Raw genomic sequence first — 18,662 nt, forward strand, 5'->3', positions numbered from 1 at the left:
ATTCTGATACACAAATCTGTTTTCAGTTTTTGGACTTTTTCCTCTAATCCTTGATTTTTGGTGAAATATTGGATCATTTAAGTTTAGAGGGATAAATCACTATTTGGTGGAGCTGTTAACAACTCATAGACATCTGAAATGTGACCCCGACTACACACTGCTTTTGGTAAGACGTCAAAAGCCAAAAAGGTTGGAAACCACTGGTTTCATATTTAACAATGTGTTGTGGAGTGGAAGTATAAAGTAGCATCAAATGGAAATACTCAAGTAAAGTACAAGTACCTAAAAACTGTACTCAACTACTTGAGTAAATGTACTTTCCACCACTGCCATCTGATCTACAAGTGCAGAGGAATCGACAGGAGACCCATTGAGACGTTGAAGGAGGAATCTGCCGAGTTTTGGAAACATCAGTTGAATACATTTAAGTTTTCAGGAAATAAACACATTCACACCATATAATATAAAACAGTGAAGGCACAGCGGACGGATTAACTGCTCCTAAATGCGGCCACCTATTGTTAAAATATGTGTACTGTGTTTATTAATGTATGTTTACATACTATGAAAATTTTAATGTGTAAAGGGTTATTAGAGCTGGGACAAAAGTGAGCCTAAAACACATGAGAAGCCTGTAAGTAATGTGTGATGAACAGACCAGTATAAAGACTGGGTAACATAGTAAACATAGTTCCCCAGTTCCTCCTATTAATTAAAAAAAATGATACTAGACACAATCCAGAATCTTTCATTAATCATGACTGATTTTCAATTGAGGTTCTTTTGATTTGCTTATTTATCTACTATGTCAAAGGCATCTTTTCCTCTGTTCATTTTAATACTTTTATTTTTACTGAAATGTGGTAATATCTTTACATATTGAGCCCCAGAGGCAGCTGTTTTTCTGTCCAGTAAAAACATGAATCTTCACTTTACATTCAAACTAATGTGGCAGCTACAATTGTTAAGATTTCATCTGTGAGACCAACATTTATCATCCAAAAGGAACTTTATCATATGCTCTGGAGACATTAGAGCCAGCGGTGAATCATCAAAGAGCTGCACATATCGGTTCATCGGATCATTTCCCCCCCCGGGCTGACGACGCAGGAGTCGGACAGCTACTGCTGCCAGATGACCGGCTGGTCAACGGCTCCTCACATCTCCGAAAACGTCTCAGCAGATTTACAAACAGGCGTTATTTGGATAAACTGTTCACATATTGGGAATCTGAATAGTTACTTGCTCGCCTGAAAAAATGTCTAATCTTATTAAAATGACATTGCAACAGTTCTAGAGCAGAAATTACAACAGTCAAGTTCAAAATCTCCGCCATGATGCCATCCCCGTCCCCTTCCGCAGACGGCCCTTGCCCCCCGACAAGGGCCCTCTGCGGCAACACTACGGTGGCCGATAAGGGCAAACGCACTGCAACAGTGCTTTTGCATGTGTTTTTTTTAACCCCTTCGCACCTGAATTATTTCCGGCCATGGAAAAAGTTATTTCTATATTTTTTTTACTCATATTACATGTAAAAAATAAATCAAATCAAATCAAAAGTCAACTCTGTATTTGCTTTGTTTCATGTTCATTAGAATGGAAATCAGGTCCAAACAGCTGTGAAATCTCATAACTATGTTTTTATTGATATTTGTGGTTTTCTCTAAAAAAGAACTGGGAAACACTGAAAAGATGTAATATTTTAACAGTGACTAACTAATGAAACGCTGACCACAGTAACAGTAATGTCATATGCTCATTTTCTCATTCTACTTCCAGTAAGCAGCCTTGAAACAGTTCCAAAGAAAACAAAACACTATCCAAAGACTCAATTTCCAACAGATTTACATCAGCCAGAAGTTCCAGGATCTCTATTGCTGTATACCCTGAATATGATAAATTTTTGGACAAATATTAATGTTATGTACTATTCCAAATACATTGTTTTTTAATGTCAAAACTTAATTTTCATGATATAAATAGACTTGCTCAGATTACATCTCTTTAGACCTGATGACCATTGTAATGGACAATGACTTTAAAAAAATCCTGTGTCTAAACTTGTGCTATTAGATATATACTGCTTAAAATAACATTTTCATTGCTTAAATATTATGTTAAACACATCAAATGTGGAAAATAATGTTTAAAAATACAGATCACGTATATGTAAAAAGTTACTTACTTCGAAGGCTCTGATGTACTGCTGCCATGCTTCACTTCAGTGTGACTTTTTCAAATGTTACCAGTTGGGCCAAACTTGCATCTGATTGATTATTTAGTAGGCCCAAATTAATCAATCAGATGCAAGTTTGGCCCAACTTGATTAATTAGGGTCTACTAAATAACCAATCAGTTTTATTTTTCAGTGGAACTTTTTTCAATGCTTCAGTGCCAATACACATTTTTCCAATAAAAGTGTTTCAATATTTCCTGTTTCAGTTCAGGTTTTGTTTTCGATGTGAAAATTTAACCGTCGCTGTTCTGGTCCCATAAGATAGCAGATTGTCCAGTAAAACTCATGATGAACAACTTGCTCAAAAGCTAAAAATTCTCATTGGTTTCTTTCTCATACTGGAACAGAGATTGTTTCTCCTTTCCAAACAGAAAAAAAACATACAATCCACTAAACTATACACTAGATTATTGTCATAATCCTATTTGCTCATGCTGCTGTCACATCATTTCAAAATTACTTTCATAAATGGCAAATAAATAGTTCAGATACAAGAGATAAACAACCTGGTGATGAGAAGGAAACTTTATAAGAGGGAAGGTTTCCAGGTTGCTTAGGTGTTTTGGCGTAGTCAAATTTTAAGGCGTGTTCTTTTAAAGTCGAACACACACTAGTGAATCTATTGGCCCACTATGTGTGGGTGCATATTTAGCGAGAGAAATAGCTCCTGACTGTCACTATCATTATTTATCAGTGGAGTTGCGCAACTGACAGCTGTTTGTCAGAAGCGTTTATTGCTGTGGAGCTGGAAGAAGAAGGCACAGTTCCCATTTCAGGAAAACAGAAAGTGAGGGAAAGTCAGTGGATCGCACTGCAGAGAGAGAGGAGGACAGACTGCTGTACACACAACACATCCATCATCTCCATTTACAACAACAGCTTCTCCAACACAGGTACGTTAAACCACTTTAATGTCGTTTGAATGATCACATGAACAGATTAGACTAATAATACCAGAGACCGTTAGATACATGAAGTAATGATTTGAGGCAGATGCTGATCTAATGGTTTCAATTACATCTTTAGTCAATTTAATGTTTTCTATCAGTGGCCTAATTTTTCTGTAATGGATTGTAATGGTTTCCACTGTTGGATGTACTGAATTATGATGGTTTCATTTACACTCTGGTCCGGCGTCTCCAGTTTGCAGTGGCTTTGTAAAGGTTTCCTCTGGTTTGTGATGGGTTAGGTTACAGACTGAATGCAGTGGCTTTGTTTACAATTTGAAAGAGTTGGTTTGTACTAGTCTGTAGTGCCGAACACATCAAAGGGAACCTGTAATGCAGTTGAATTTGCCTAAAGCAGAGCTGTCCTGCTGTCAATCATATTTAAATTACTTAACATACTTTAGTAGGCCCAGATCCGGCCCACATACCACATGGAATGATGGCACTTGGGCGGTCCGCTCCAGGCTTCCCAGATCTGAGCCACAAACAAGCCATATGTCAACCAAGAACCAACCAGATAAAGCAGAACTGTCCCACATCCGTAATACACATACCTGGGACCACCACACCTTTGCCACACACATTTGATTTGTGATATTTAGGCCATATTTGCTACTTTACATGTGTGCCATTTCAGGCTCGCATCCATTTTGTCCAGGCCTGAAGTGCCACGTCATTGTCTTAAGCGGCCCACTTCTGTATGCTGTCTGGGTTACTGTGGTCTAAGAATACATTATGAAGCTCTACAGTATTATGTAGAGAATAATAAGTCGTATCATACTCAATATCAGGACAACATTCCTAGTTTTGACTGAGCAATTCAACTTTCCAACAAAAGGCATTAACAACAGTCACTTCAAACAAGGACTCTGGCCTGGGCCTGTTTTTTTTGGTCCATTATATCACATTCATCACGTTTGTCCAAACATGACTTACAATAAGTGGTAATCAGTCCATGAAAAGATGACACCAGTCACTGTAATCGCTGTCCAATTCATCCATATAACAGAAGTTGTAAGTGTAAGCTCTACATGAATGTTCAGGACTGTCAAAGTGACATAAAAACTAGTGACATTTTTTTAAATTGTTAAGTCAAGTATGTTAAGTTAGTTTTTGAGTTTGTTCAACTAACAGCTAACTCATACACACTTAGCAAACATTTGAGAATTTGATTGAATTAAAACAAAAAGTAAAAATATATGCAATTTCTTGTGTTTGTGACAAGTTGTCCATGTCTTTTGGCACATAATTACAGCAAGAGCTGCAGTGTTATGTGCAGAAATGACAACAAAGTTTTGCTCTTATGACATAAAACTGACAGAAATTACTTTGTTTATACCAACTTGTGTTTTTTAAAGATAATCAGTAGACATTGACCAAATAAAATGTAAAGGTTTACTTTTCTTTCTTCTTTGTTTGTCCAACTTAAGTCAATAAGTTAATTAAGTTTGAGTTAATACTACAAAACATATCAGGCATGTAGTGACATATATATTAAAGTGATGGTGCTCTGATGCTCTCTTCTCCATTAGAGCACAACAGTCTCCACTGGTTTCCATTAGACATACCAGTCTAAACGAAAACCTTTAGAAATTCATGAAGAGTCTCACTAAAACCTTTCAAACCCAAACGTCTATAAGTGTCTTTGAATATTCAGTGGAGTTATTCTTTGTGATGTCTGCACATGTTTGTTCAAGGCTAAACAGGTGAGTTATGGATGGCAAGGACAGAGACGTGAACCTCAGGGAGGACGAACCGACCAAGGCAGCAGAGCATCCTGCAGACACCAGAGGAAAGCCAAGTCCTTCAGGGCCTGCTGGAGTAAGACAACGGCAGAAAGTTCAGCAAGAACCAGGTGATGCTGCAGGCAAACTTTTGTTTAAGAATTCAGTTTGTGGCATTAAAATAGCGTCTAGGTGGCTAAAGTTTCATCCTTGTATGCATCACGTTGCAGTGGAGGAATCCTATGTGGCCGAGGAGTTGGCCTCCATCTCCCCGAAGCTCGCCAACTGGATCAAAGTCAACGCTAAAGACCTCAAGATCCGGCAGACAGACCGCCGTTGGGCTGCAGAGGTGGTCAACGACTTCCGTGAGAATTTGCTGAAGTTCCTGAAGAGCAATGACGAGCAACCTTTCTTCCAGACAGCCGAATTCCTCACGTCTGGCAGCTACTTCGAGAAGGTCAAGGTGAGGTCACGACTCGTCAGACAGAGACTGGTGAACAGTGACTCCAATTCTTATTTTTACTTTAGTTTACTATTAGTAAAATAATGAAGTTAATGGTTCAAATTTAAAACAAATGTATCAACAAGAACAGTTGGAAGTGAATAGGATGAAATGAAATTTAAAATGTACAAACGTGTTCTGCATATTATTCCAGTTTGTAGGTATGAAAATCTGGATTTTCTGGATTTTTCTTTGTTGCATGTAATTTCCCATCTCTCCCTCCTCTCATTTCCTGTCATTTCTTTACTACCAACTGTCTATAAAAGGCATAAACATTCCCCAATAATATATATGTATAATTTTTTGTAATTTGGGTGAACTGACCCTTTAATCTGCTCGACCCTCCTGTCTTGAATCCTCTGAGTGTTCCACCCAGCGGTCTGTGGTGCTTTGACATAATGGATTTTACTCAGCTAACAGTATGTGTCGTCCGGTATTAAAGTGCTTAGAAGACGTTATGTGTCATTTGATCTCAGATCCACAGCCCTGATGAGTTCGACATGATGCTGAAGCTTCCGGTTCCTTCACGCCTCAAGATGACAAAGCTCGATGGCGGCCTTTTCTACCGGCTTGATCTGGCGCGGCCCACTCGGAGCCCCATACGAGCCTTCCTTTTGGAGAATGAGCTCACCATCTCATCAAGCAAGATCCTGAGCGAGGTGTATCGCCTCGTCCGCAAGTTCCTCAAGACCTATAAAGGTTCGATCACCAACTTTCAGCTCTCTGTTGGTGTTTTCTAGTTTTTGTCAATCATTTATGTTCACTGTTCACTTTCTTTTGTTGCTGCTGGTGTCTGTATACACTCAGCAGAGCCTCCTGACAATAATCTGACTTTTAATGGAAGAAATTCAACTCTCCGGAAATGTCCAAGAGCCAAATAGAATAAAGGCTTTTCCCCAAGACTTCCACAGACCCTTATAGAGAGCTCACCCATGTTATCTCTAACATCATATATTTAAAAAAAAGCTTTCTCGTTTGTTTTGATTTGTTGCACATCCAGTTCCTGATAAATGTTGTCGCTGGGAGGTGAACAGGAAGCGTCCCAACTCCCCGGCTGTGACTTTGTCTCTGTGCAGACCTGGAAACAACAGTGATGAGCTGATCTCTGTGGATGTGGTTCCTGCTCTGGAGGTAAATCATGTTATCTGTTGTCTTTTTTTGTCATGGCAGCCAGAATCGGAAGTGTTAGAAAGAAAAAAAATCATCCGTGGTTCCCAGATCACAGAAACTGAGGAGAGAAACTCAAAATCTGTAACTGGATAGAATTAGGATTGTAGCTTTGTTCCCTCACAAATACAGGATGTTTTATTCCCTCTTATGTATGTTATTTGTTTTAAATTAAATTTTTATTTTCTTATTATTTTCTTGTGTGCGTTAGTCTCAAATCGTCTTATTATCAACTTGTTATCTCTAAAGCGCTAAACTGTGCAAAAGGTGCTATACAAATAAAGTTTGATTGATTGTAATAAATTAAATTCTGTAAATAAGTAACTATAATATAAAACTAATTATAAAACTATAATATAAAACTATAAAACTCTACATAAAGTAGATTTTTACTGATAATACTTCTGTACTTTTTCTGAGGATCCATTTTGAAAGCGTAACTTTTACTTGTGATTTCTACTGTAAGTTAAAAGATCTGAATACTTGTTACACGCCTGGTATCATTAGTAGTAATAGTAGTATTAGTAGTAGTAGTAGTGACACTACTAGCAGTAGTAGTGGTAATGTTAGTAGTGATATCAGTAGTAGCAGTTATCGTGGCAATAATGGTCACTGAAGTAAAGGCAGAAGTAAAAATACTAATAGTGACAGTTTTGTTGTTTCACACTTATTGACCTACTGTGACGTAATATTTTGTCCATGATTCTGTACGTAGGTTCACCCCTCACAGGGTTGGCCGATCGCTGTCCGTAGCGGCCCTGATGTGGACAACTGGTTGGGGAAGAAGGTTCGCCAAGAAATCAAAACTTTTCCTTGTTTCTTTGTACCAAAGAGGCTCAAAGGTCGAAACCTCAGCGAGGAAGCCAAAGGTGAGAAGAATTTATGTCTCCAAACATGTGATATGTAGTATCTGAACTTACTGTACTTGGCATTTATGTGTGATTTATATACATAATAAACAACCACAGTGTGAGTATATGTACATATGTTGTTTTGATTTTCTTTTACAGAGAGTTGGAGGATTTCTTTCTCTCTCATTGAGAAGAAAATCATCACATACCACGGCAACAAGAAAACCTGCTGTGAGAGTAACTCCACTAAATGCTGCCGGTGGGACTCTGAACTGTTTATGTTTTTGTTTTTTGTTTGTTTTTTTACATCTCCTCATATATTAAGTTATTGTCCAGGTCATGTTGATATCTGTGAGGGCTTGAGAGCATCTTTTATTGAGAGGACAAACACACTCATGACTAAAATTTTGACCCGTCAGTGTTAATCAATACCTACATGCTGTCAGACGCTGCAGTAACAACATAAACCTTTGGTTTTCTCACTTCAGAAGTTTCATATACAAATGAGTAAATATCAGTTTTAGAAGTCAAATTGTTACAAGAAGGCAACTGATTAAATCATCAGTATTAATGGAGTATTTTTTTAAAAAAGGCGACAAAGTACATAACAAGAAAAAACTAAACATGTAGAATCAACATTAACATAAAAGAATAACAGAGACATAAGAGTTTTATAAAGTAATATGAAAAAGGAAACAATAATAGTCTCCAAAGCTTTTTAAACATGTCACAATATTTTAAAAAACAACATAAAAACTTTTCATTCATGCTATTCAACATTATCAATTCATATACTGTATGTATATGTTTTCCAGTTGGTGAATCGTGCTTCACCTAATGTTTTTTAAACAAAAGTTGTGACTGAATAAAATAAATTTAACACATAAATACAAATATACCTACAGATACAAATAATCAGAGTAAGCTTAGTTTACCTCAGGTCGTATGATTGTATGTTAATTTAACATAGTTCAGCCTTTTCATCCATCTTTTTTCATGCAAATAAATGTTACCTCTTAGTTTTTATATTATTTTCTCCATAAATTGAATTTATCCATAATAATTTTTAGCAATTTTGACAGTTGTGGACATTTTATTTTGCAGCCACTTGATTTTAATGCAGTCACTCTCAATATTCTTAATATATATTTTGGAATAAATAATTTCAATTACTTAAATAATTTTATTTATTTTGGAGATTTTTTTTAATTTTTTTTTTTTACAATAAATGATTTAATCTTCTGTCTCTCAGTAAGCAGTGCTTAATGCTCCTCAAGTCTCTGATCGAGGGCCTGAAACAACGTTTTCCCAAAGAGCTGGATGACCTCTGCTCGTACCATGGGAAGACCGCCTTCCTCCACAACCTGTCCGTCAGGTACTCGTTGTTATTAAAGAATGGACATAGGTAGCAGTCGTAGCTCCTGTAGAGGGATCATCAGTACCTGTTTTAGTTTCAGTGTCAGTACCAACAGTGTACTAGTGGATGTTATAGTGTCAGTAGCAGTACTAACAGTTGTAATAGTACTGTAGTAGTGCTACTAGATATAGTACTGACAGACTGTTAGTGGTTGTGATTGTAGTGGTAGTAGTGGTAGTAGTGGTAATACTGTAGTTCTAGCAGATGTAATCATAGTACTAGAATTAGAAATATTAACGCGTCTACAGAAGTAGACCCAGTAGGATTAGCTGGTAAAATAATAAGTCAAAATGAATCAACAACATTTCTAATAATCGATTAATCATTTAAGTCACTTATAAAGCAAAGATTCCAAATCTTCCCTGGTCCCAACTTCCCAAATGTGATGATTTTCTGCTTTCTATATAACTGTAAATTGAATATCTGGTATATATTCAACCTAAACAAACAATTTAAAGATATGATGGGCATTTTCATTATTTTCTGACATTTGAAAGACTTAAAAGTGAATTAATTCATTAAAAAAATAATCATTACTTGCAGCCTCAGTTTGCTATTAATGGTACATTAATGGTATTTTTGTTGTGTCAATAGTAGTAATGTTTGGAGTGATACTAGTAGCACTGGTTGTAAGACTGGTAATAGTGGTTGTGGTAGTAGCAGTAGTTGTAATACTGTGTTACATACTGCAGAAAGCTGCCAGTGTCATCATTTCCCTTCCATTCATTCAATCAGCTATTTTCTGTCATACCATCTTCTTCCCCCTGCATCTCGTCTGTCAGGTGCGAGGACTCCATGTGGACTAGCCGACAGCTTCCTTCCTGTTTCCTGCAGCTCCTCGGGGCTCTGGAGGGCCATGCCACTATTGGCGTCCTCCCTCATTTCTTCGTCCCCATATGCAACCTCTTCTCCCCGGCCGTGTTCCCCCGCAAAGCGCTGGATTTCCTCATCAATGCCCTGCAGGAGCAGAGGAGGGAGGGTCTGCCCCTGCTGAAGCCTCCAGCTCCTGTCCCACCACTGGCACAACTGACTCCTCCAGCAGGTGTCTCCGCTGAGGAGCCCACCAAACAGACGTCCCCACCGACTACAGTTCACTATTTGGACGCCGGATTTATGAATAATATTGTCTTGGTGAGTGTTGCAGCTTTGGTTTGTGCCCTGTTTCTTAGGCGAGTAATGGAAAGTGAGGAGGCACTCTGATTATATTAAATAGGCCATTACCTCTGATACCTCTTTTATGGTTTATACCAGGTAAAAAATGTGATTATCTCTGACCGATTTCCCTCATCTCATCTGTGTGTGTGTGTGTGTGCTATAACACAATTTTAGGACTTTTCATAATATTTTGGGCAGTCACAAAGGATATTTAAAAAAAAAAATGTATTTAAAGTAAACTTGAAATGAAAGAGAGCGAAACCACTATTTAAATAACATTGATGATACATTTAATTTGTTTTATAAATGTGTCTATAAGTGTCTTAGTATTTTATCCGACATTGAGTCTTTCATTCCTCATTTCAGATCATGATATCATTCCTGTTTGATTTAATGTTCTTTTATTAACTTTTATTGTTTTGCTTGTGTTTTAGGATCAAGCTCCAATTGTTATCCTATTGACATCCTGTGGTGTATTTTGCTGTTATGCAGAGTTTTTGTAACATTCAGCACACTGTGATTGCTTGTGACTTAAACTCTGTACCTTGTCTTTTGTGATGTAACAAAAAATTTGTATTATTTTGTGTATGTTCTGTATTCAGGGCAGCCTTGGAAAAGAGAGCATGCTCTCAATGGCCCCTCCCTGTAGAAATGAAGGTCAATAATAATAACAATAATAATAAATAATGATAAGGAATAAAGAGTATTTGTGTGTGGTCTGTGACTGAGAGATGATAATGATGATAATTTACTGTTTTTATTGTATATATATATATATATTAACAAATATTAACAATAGTAATACACCAGGTGTTGATGAGAAAATAAAAACTTAATAAATAAAACAAACGGTCAGTGGTTTTATAGTACTTTATGGATTTTACACATACACATGTTGCATAACATTTAATTTCTGCTTTAAAATGTACTTATGTGGGTTTAAATTTTTGCCAAAATATTCATATGATAATATTGTCTTTGTTTTGAGTTGCAGACATAATGGCAAATCAATAAAAGTATTGATACAACAAATACATTAAGAAATAGCTTTCCAAATTTCAGATAAAATAGTATGGAGGTCATTTCAAAAATCGTTTAGGGATGTTTTACATATCAAGTCCACAGAATTATTATTTTCTGTAAATTATGATTCATTGGATCACACCAATAGAGTGGCTTTAAACAGACATCTCGGGATTTGTTTGTAATCAAGTATTTCGAGGTGCAACATTTTTTATATTGGATATTTGAAGCAAATTCTCCCCAATAATTTATTTCATTTGCTGTTTTTATATGAACAACATTAAATTACTCATTAAATACATCGATTTATTAGTATATTTATTAAAAAATAAATTGAATATTCATGTTTATCCTCTTTTTGCGATAATTTGCTGTGTTTTACAGTATCAATTTGCTTTCAGTGCGTAAAGCGGAACCCTTGCGTTTACCCGTGGTGTTTTTCCGAGCTTGTTTGCGGGGAACACTTCACTATAAATTCTTCTCGCCGGAAACGTAACGTCCTCTTCTAGTGATCCAACATGGCGGTGAGTACTGTCTCACATTATACGGCGGCATTTAGCTGACAAGTCGGAGTAGAAATCTACCATCATCGGAGCTGTGGGGTCGTTTTAACGGCTGTTTGTTGTACAGAAGTTTAGAGACACTGACGGATGATCAAACTAGAGTCGTATTTCTGAAATAAATAATTAGAAACTGATAAAGATGAAACCCGAGTGATGCTAATCGGCTAGCTGTAGCGAAACACTGCCTGCCTCTCCATTAACTGTCGCTATATTCTGTCATAAAAGACACTATTACATTAATGTGGAGACGCCGTTTCTGCATAGTAGACGTGTGTGTTGTTTTGTTGTGTTTTTTGGGAGGTTATTGTTAAATTTCCGGACATGTTGGAGATGTGTGGCTAAGCTAGCAGCGGGGATATGTACGGACATGTCCTCCGGCCGGTGTATCGGTTCAATTTGTGACCGAGTTAACTGGAGATTTTCAGCCGACAACACGAACAGAACACGTAGCTGTCTTCTTAAAAGTCGTATCAACTTATTTGTGTTGATCTGCTAAATATTTACATAAGCTCAGCAAGACGCATTATCCTCGTTATATTTCCTATCATGTGGGTAACAGAACGTAGTTTATAAGTTGTTAGGGCAGCTGTGGCCCATCTCCTTAATCAGAAAGTGGCCCATGTTAAACCAATAAACATGTTTGTTATTGTGTGCACACAATTTGTTCAGTTTGTGGCTAAATTTTGTATAAACTGTGTGGTCGCCTGGCCTTCTGTTTGACCCATCAGTGTGGGATACTGCAACCAGATTCAGCGTTTCCTCTCACAACCTATTTAAAAAGAGTAATTTCTGAGAAATAAGTGAAGAAATGTGGATGCTTCTTGTTGGCGTCACCAGTTAGTTTACAAAATGTAAGACAGAAAGGACTGTAGATGTGTGTGTATATACATGTGTTGAACGTTCATTTAAAGAGAATTTAAGGCTTTTAGGAGGATATCTACGTGCTCTGTTCGCTTTTTCAACATCCACGGACTCATTTCACCGAAAGTCAAAAGTAAACAGTCACAAGTTGCAGGGAAACACAGGCATGTGATGGGCCGATACTGTTTGATGTGACAGAGAGCAGAGCTAGGACACCAGAAAAACTGCAGAGCAAATTGAACTGTCAGTATTTACTTAAATTTAACAATATTACAGCCTAGCTCGCTTACAAATAGTAGTAGGTGAACTCAACATGGTAGCAGCAGTCGGTAATGTGTGGGTACTTCTCTATAGACAGGTGGTGCTTCTGCGGTGTTACTGAGATGTTGAATCATTAAAACGTGTGACTAAATCTTTGTTTTATCATTTTCTTTCAGGACCAGGGTGAGAAGAAGGAGAACCCCATGCGAGAGCTTCGCATCCGCAAGCTCTGTCTTAACATCTGCGTCGGTGAGAGCGGAGACAGACTGACCCGTGCTGCCAAAGTGCTGGAGCAGCTCACAGGACAGACTCCCGTCTTCTCCAAGGGTGAGTGTCTGTGTGTGGAGTGAAGACTCAGAGGCCCCGAGCTGTGAAAAATGTAATTTTAAAATGTCTGTAAAAGTGGTGAAAGTAAAATAAGATTAAAAGGTGTAAATACTCCGAGGCCAGATAGACAGATTTATTTGACAACAATAAAAGTACACACAAGACTGCAGTCACTCAATCCTGATGGGATAAAAACTCAAAGCCTTAAAAGCTTATTTCCATTATGATCCTCTGAGGGGAAAAGGGGTAAGATGGCAGATATTAATTTAAGTCGGGTTAAACAAGCAATAACAGTAAACACTCATCAAACCAACACACACAAACTCAGGAAGTGTACAAAAAGAAAAGGAAACTCATGATTACCTTTTCATCAACCATTTATTTACCAAGAGTTTATAGACCCTTCAGTCTGCTGTTGCTGTAGAGAAGTTGATGTCAGGCGAGTTAAACCTGTAACTTTGGGGTTCTCTGGTACAGAAATAGTTGCTAAAAGTGAGTAAACAGAGTGAGTAATATGCCTGATGCCATCTTGATGACGTTTGCCATGATAATAAGACACTAAACACACAGCTAAAAGTGGAGCGAGCAGCTAGAAGTCTTAGTGAGGGAGAGCTATAAAGTGGAAGTGGTCCAGAAAAGTTAAAGCTTGCAGAATGTATAGGTATCTCACAGATGTATCACACTACATGTATTTAACACGTTTATTTTCTTTCCTTCACTCGCAGCCCGCTACACTGTGAGATCCTTCGGTATCCGCAGAAATGAAAAGATTGCTGTCCATTGTACCGTCCGTGGAGCCAAAGCAGAGGAGATCCTGGAGAAGGGACTCAAGGTTAGCAAGTCAATGTCATATTTTTGCCTGAATCACTTCCTAGATAAGAAGTTTCCAACCTTTTTTGGCTTTTAAAGACTCCTTGTCACATGTCACTGATTGTCTATGACAGAGTTTATCTAAAGATTTGTGTTCCTTTTGATTTTTTTTTTTCCATTTGAAAGGTATTTAGAGGCCTGTAGAGTTCAAAATATCAGTAATTTAGAAAGAAAGTTTTGTTTTAACAGATGTTCTTGTTTCCTTTCTTTTTACTCATATTGCAACCCATCAGATTTATCTTGCGACCCCTTGACAACAGCTGCAACAGCCCTAGTTATCTGTCAGAGTGAAGTTTTGGCCTGTTTCTGTTAAACTTCAGTATTCTCTTGAAGTGAAGGACTGTTAATTAGCTCATCATGAAAAAAAACCCAACAATTATTTTGCCTCATACTCTGACTACATGTTCAGATATTTTCAGTCTTGTTTGAGGTTAGTAGATGTCATTGGCAGCTTATCTTATCTACAGTTCACACTCTGACATTCGTTTTGTGATCAACTTCCCACAAAAATTGCATGTGGAAAAAATGCAGCAGGAATTTCTGTTTGTGTAGCTTTTATTGGACTGTTTCTTAGCAATGACGTGACCCAAGCAGAGACTAGCCCGACCATGGTGGACGAAACACTGCTGTGTCGATGTTATGAGCATGTTATTGTTATAAAGACGTCTCACTCTGCTGCTCCTCCTTCCAGGTGCGTGAGTACGAGTTGAGAAAGAACAACTTCTCAGATACCGGAAACTTTGGCTTCGGCATCCAGGAGCACATCGATCTGGGCATCAAGTACGACCCCAGCATCGGCATCTACGGACTGGACTTCTACGTGGTGAGTGAACAAAATATCCTGAACATAGCTGGTTGGTGTCTCAGTCTATAGTTAAATGAATTTGGCAATTTATCATGTGAAAGATGAATCATAATTTGGACAGATTTGACTTAAGTGTGTCATTGAAATTCAAGCAGTGGAATATGTATCACATATTTGAGAGGTTGTTAAAAGTATTTGTGTTTTGCTGTCGAAATTGTGGCTGAGTATCTTTCAGGCTGAACAAAATATGGCTTTTATGGCCCTGAAATTATAAAGAGCATCTCAAAGTCGAGTTTTGTTTCCTCCGTGATTTTGGGACAAGTAAACGTCTAAATCTCTTGATAAACAGTTTTGTATTTTATTAAGGGTTGCAGTAATAAAGTAAACATGATTTAGACCAAGAAATAGGTGTTTGTAGTGAATGGTTAATTTTTAATTTATTTAACTAATAGTTTTTTCTTTTCACTGACACTTTGCACAACCTGAGATGAAGCTTTTTGTTGTTTTGGTCTCACGTCACTTCTTACAGTCTGTATTTCTGTGTATTTGCAGCACTGGTAGATCATGACTAGTATATCACTTCATATTGATACTCTGCTAAAATTTAAAGTTTATGAGAAGATTGTGAAAAGTGTCTCAGCAGCTAAAATTAATACATTTTCTATTTGTATTAATTGTTAATTAGCTCAATTGGTGGTTATACTTCAACACTTCAATGTTATTTACTTTCTCCTGGTAGTCGGGTGAATTTGGTTGTGCTAATGTTTATTGTGTGACATAAATTATGTCCACGTTCAGCTTGCATGTAGTTGATGGGGCTGGATAGATATTGTATCGGCAAAGTATTGAAAAACTCTGAATGCTGAGTGTCAGAGGTACAAATGCCAAAAATAATACTATAAATTCCTTTTGAATATAAACACGTTTTCTCTGAGAATGTTGTTTTAACAACCACAGTAGATGACAATTTAGAAACCTGTTACTCTTTAAAGTTTTATCAAGTAAAAATTTCAAACATCCCCTGAAATGTGAGTTTGTGCTGCTTTTTAAATTCACATCATTGTAAATTAAACTCTATTCCTACTTCTTAGGGACTTTTTGAAGTGTACAGAATGAATCCCTGAATTTTCTGACTAATTCAACCAGCTCTGAGGTCAAATTAGATTTAATCTCAACAGAAGTAACCAAATATTGACTGATATGATTATTGATTAACTGCTTCTCCAGTGTTCCTGTGTAATGCAGAAATGTTTTCTTGTGTAGTTGAAGCTTTTCTGACCAGCTCTCTCCCCTCTTTGTGTTCAGGTTCTGGGCAGACCCGGCTTCAGCATCGCCGACAAGAAGCGGAAAAGAGGCCGCATCGGTTTCAGACACCGCATCCGCAAAGAGGAGGCCATGCGCTGGTTCCAGCAGAAAGTGAGTGTTTGCAGGCTCCCACATGTCCCTAAAGATCTGAGAATTTGTGCAACAGCTTTTAGAGTGTTGCTGAACTTCAAAGTAAACATTTTAGAGACTAATAGGAAGAGAAAGAAGTTAAGCTGAGTCCAGATGTGCTGCAACACTGACCAGCTGCAGTCGGTGAGAGTGACTCATCTGTATGTGGCTGAAACAGCTCCAAGAATTTGTTTCATAATCGGCCATAAACAAACTTAAGTAACCATGACTAGAAATGAATCCACTGAGAGAAATATCATTGAATGTGTCTTGAAAATTTCCTGGAAGAAAACCTAATATGTTTGTTATTCAACTTTGATTTTATGTTGAATGCATACATGTTTATGACAGGAGATTTGGTGGCTACTCTGCAGAAAATTAGAAACCATAAAATTGAGACTTTTTAACCAGAGTTGCTTATTAAGATGACATCCGTCTTGCTGTAATTTCTTGACAACAGCTGCAGTCATGCTTCATAAATAGCTTGGTAACTGAATTTAGGGGTCAGGTTAGTGTCAAGTTCATGCAGTTGCTGTTTTTAATACTTTCACCTGGATTATTGAAGAGCTGTGTATCTTATTTTGTAATATTTTGTCATTACTGGGGGTTGATTCTTGCTCCTGTAGCTCAGTTCTCTCCTGACCTGCTATTTTCAGAAACAGTCAAGTTGCTTTTTTATTTTCTCTGCTGAAATGCTGTCAAACACAATCTTAACATTTGTCTCTTATTTCTTTTTCAGTATGACGGTATCATCCTCCCCGGCAAGTAAAGGACCACCTTTTTGATCTTTGTAACAAAGTAATAAAATGGGAAAAAATGATTTTTGTTGTCCTGTGTTCTTCCTCATTGTGTGTCTGTGGTGTGTAAGTGAGCATTAGTGTCAGTGCTGGCTTCCATAAAGTTTGAGGAATTGTAAAATATTTTAAAAATGATAAGGGCCATTGTTGCAGCAGAGGTTGAGATAACCTAATATGTAGTCTTCAACATGGGCCAAGCTCTTTAAAATCCCACGCTTCCCACAATGCAATTATAATTCTTTAGACCCTTCATACTTGGTAAACAGTATTCACAACCCTAGTCTGCATTTTGCTAAAAAAAAAAATTGTCTCCAAGTCAACATTATTTTATCATGAAGTTTATTTTCTCACATTAAAGCTCCCTCTAGAGCACATAGGACTCAATACACCTGATTTTTGTCCACTGTGACAAGTAAACAGATCTGTATGTGTGGAATTTACTTCTAATGTGCACTGAAAGATATTCTTTATTAGCTGTGTAATCACCTGATTACTTCAAATCTTGACAAATCAACAGTGTTTCCTGCTGGGGTCACGTTTCTTTGACTTTTTTCGGTGGCAGACCTCATCATGTAACCACATGTTGGCAGTGTTGGCCAATGATGTGTTCACGGGTCGGGTTGGTGCATTGAATGTAGATGAGCTCATTGCTATTTGTAGACCTGGCATTGTAACTCAATCATCTCACTTTTTAAATATCAGGGTCTGGTAATAAGAAACAGGTTTAATAAGTTAATATGACCAGGACAACTCAAATGTGGAACATGCACAATGCAAAATGAAGAGAAAACTTATTTGTATCCCTAAATTGTAGGAAAACCTGGTGTATCTGATGTAGTTGTTGAAAGTTAATTTGCTCCATGTCAGTGGTAGGTACTGTGCTTGAGTAATTAGTTTTTTTTCATCTATTCCACAACATTTCTGAGGCAAATATTGTACTCTTTACTCCACTAAATGCATTTTAAACATTGTTAATAGTTACTTTGTAGTTTAATTTTTTAAAAACAATTATTGAGCATATAAACTACAATCCAAAGAAAATCAAACCACCCAAAGGTATAAAATATATGTAAAATTTGCTTTATTTAAAACATTAAAATACTGCTTTCACTTTATTACACCAGTAATGCAGTAGGCCTGTATAATATATAACACTGCAAACGTGCAATTCTTACTGCACGAGTACTTTTTCTTATACTGTAAGTGTTATATGTGTTTTGTTGATACGTACAGTTACTTAAGTACGTTTTTCAACGCAAGACATATTATAAAGTATAATTACTTTGTGGTAGTTCCACAATTACTTGTGATGAAGCGCAAACAAACATTAAAAACCATTAAAAAACATCCGTCTCACTCGCCGGATGGTATTTCATTTACCCCAGGAAGGAAGGAGAAGTCATGACCCGCCCTCCTCTGCCTCTGATTGGCTCGTACTTGTTGCCTTCATTGGTTTGGTTGGTTAGGTTCAGGCACGAGGAGTGATTGGTTTAGGGTGAGGGTAAGAATATCAGGGTCAGCCAATCAGAGGCAGAGTAGAGCGGGTCATGCCGGATGTTTTTGCCTTCTAGCAGTTGCTAGGCAACCAGTGAAACCTACCTGTCATGGCGTCATGGCCAAGAAATTATCCAACGTTTAACGTCTTCAAAACGGCTAATTGTTGATTTTACACTTCGGTTTTTACAAGGATGAAACCAACGAGATATAACGTATAAAAATAGT

General features: G+C 37.4%; 2 protein-coding genes across 3 annotated transcripts; both read left to right on the top strand.

Moving 5' to 3' along the window:
* The first annotated feature begins 254 nt into the window (after nt 1-254).
* LOC122969525 (cyclic GMP-AMP synthase) lies at nt 255-10,929 on the top strand. Of its 2 annotated transcripts, XM_044335264.1 has the most exons (9): nt 255-3,129; nt 4,881-5,038; nt 5,138-5,370; nt 5,886-6,108; nt 6,410-6,540; nt 7,292-7,445; nt 7,587-7,686; nt 8,680-8,802; nt 9,627-10,929. In XM_044335264.1, exons 2-9 carry the CDS (start codon nt 4,897-4,899, stop codon nt 10,042-10,044), a joined length of 1,524 nt encoding a protein of 507 aa, XP_044191199.1. In that variant the 5' UTR covers nt 255-3,129; nt 4,881-4,896; the 3' UTR covers nt 10,045-10,929. The 2 variants fall into 2 exon arrangements, with proteins under 2 accessions (XP_044191199.1, XP_044191200.1); XM_044335265.1 differs by lacking the exon at nt 255-3,129 and having other exon boundaries at nt 4,409-5,038.
* An 880-nt stretch (nt 10,930-11,809) lies between these two features.
* Nucleotides 11,810-16,963, top strand: rpl11 (ribosomal protein L11). Its single transcript, XM_044335291.1, has 6 exons — nt 11,810-11,854; nt 12,884-13,034; nt 13,760-13,866; nt 14,596-14,727; nt 16,015-16,125; nt 16,883-16,963. Exons 1-6 carry the CDS (start codon nt 11,825-11,827, stop codon nt 16,910-16,912), a joined length of 561 nt encoding a protein of 186 aa, XP_044191226.1. The 5' UTR covers nt 11,810-11,824; the 3' UTR covers nt 16,913-16,963.
* Nucleotides 16,964-18,662: the final 1,699 nt, after the last annotated feature.

Source organism: Thunnus albacares, chromosome 19 (genome assembly GCF_914725855.1).
Source record: "Thunnus albacares chromosome 19, fThuAlb1.1, whole genome shotgun sequence".
NCBI lineage: Eukaryota > Metazoa > Chordata > Actinopteri > Scombriformes > Scombridae > Thunnus > Thunnus albacares.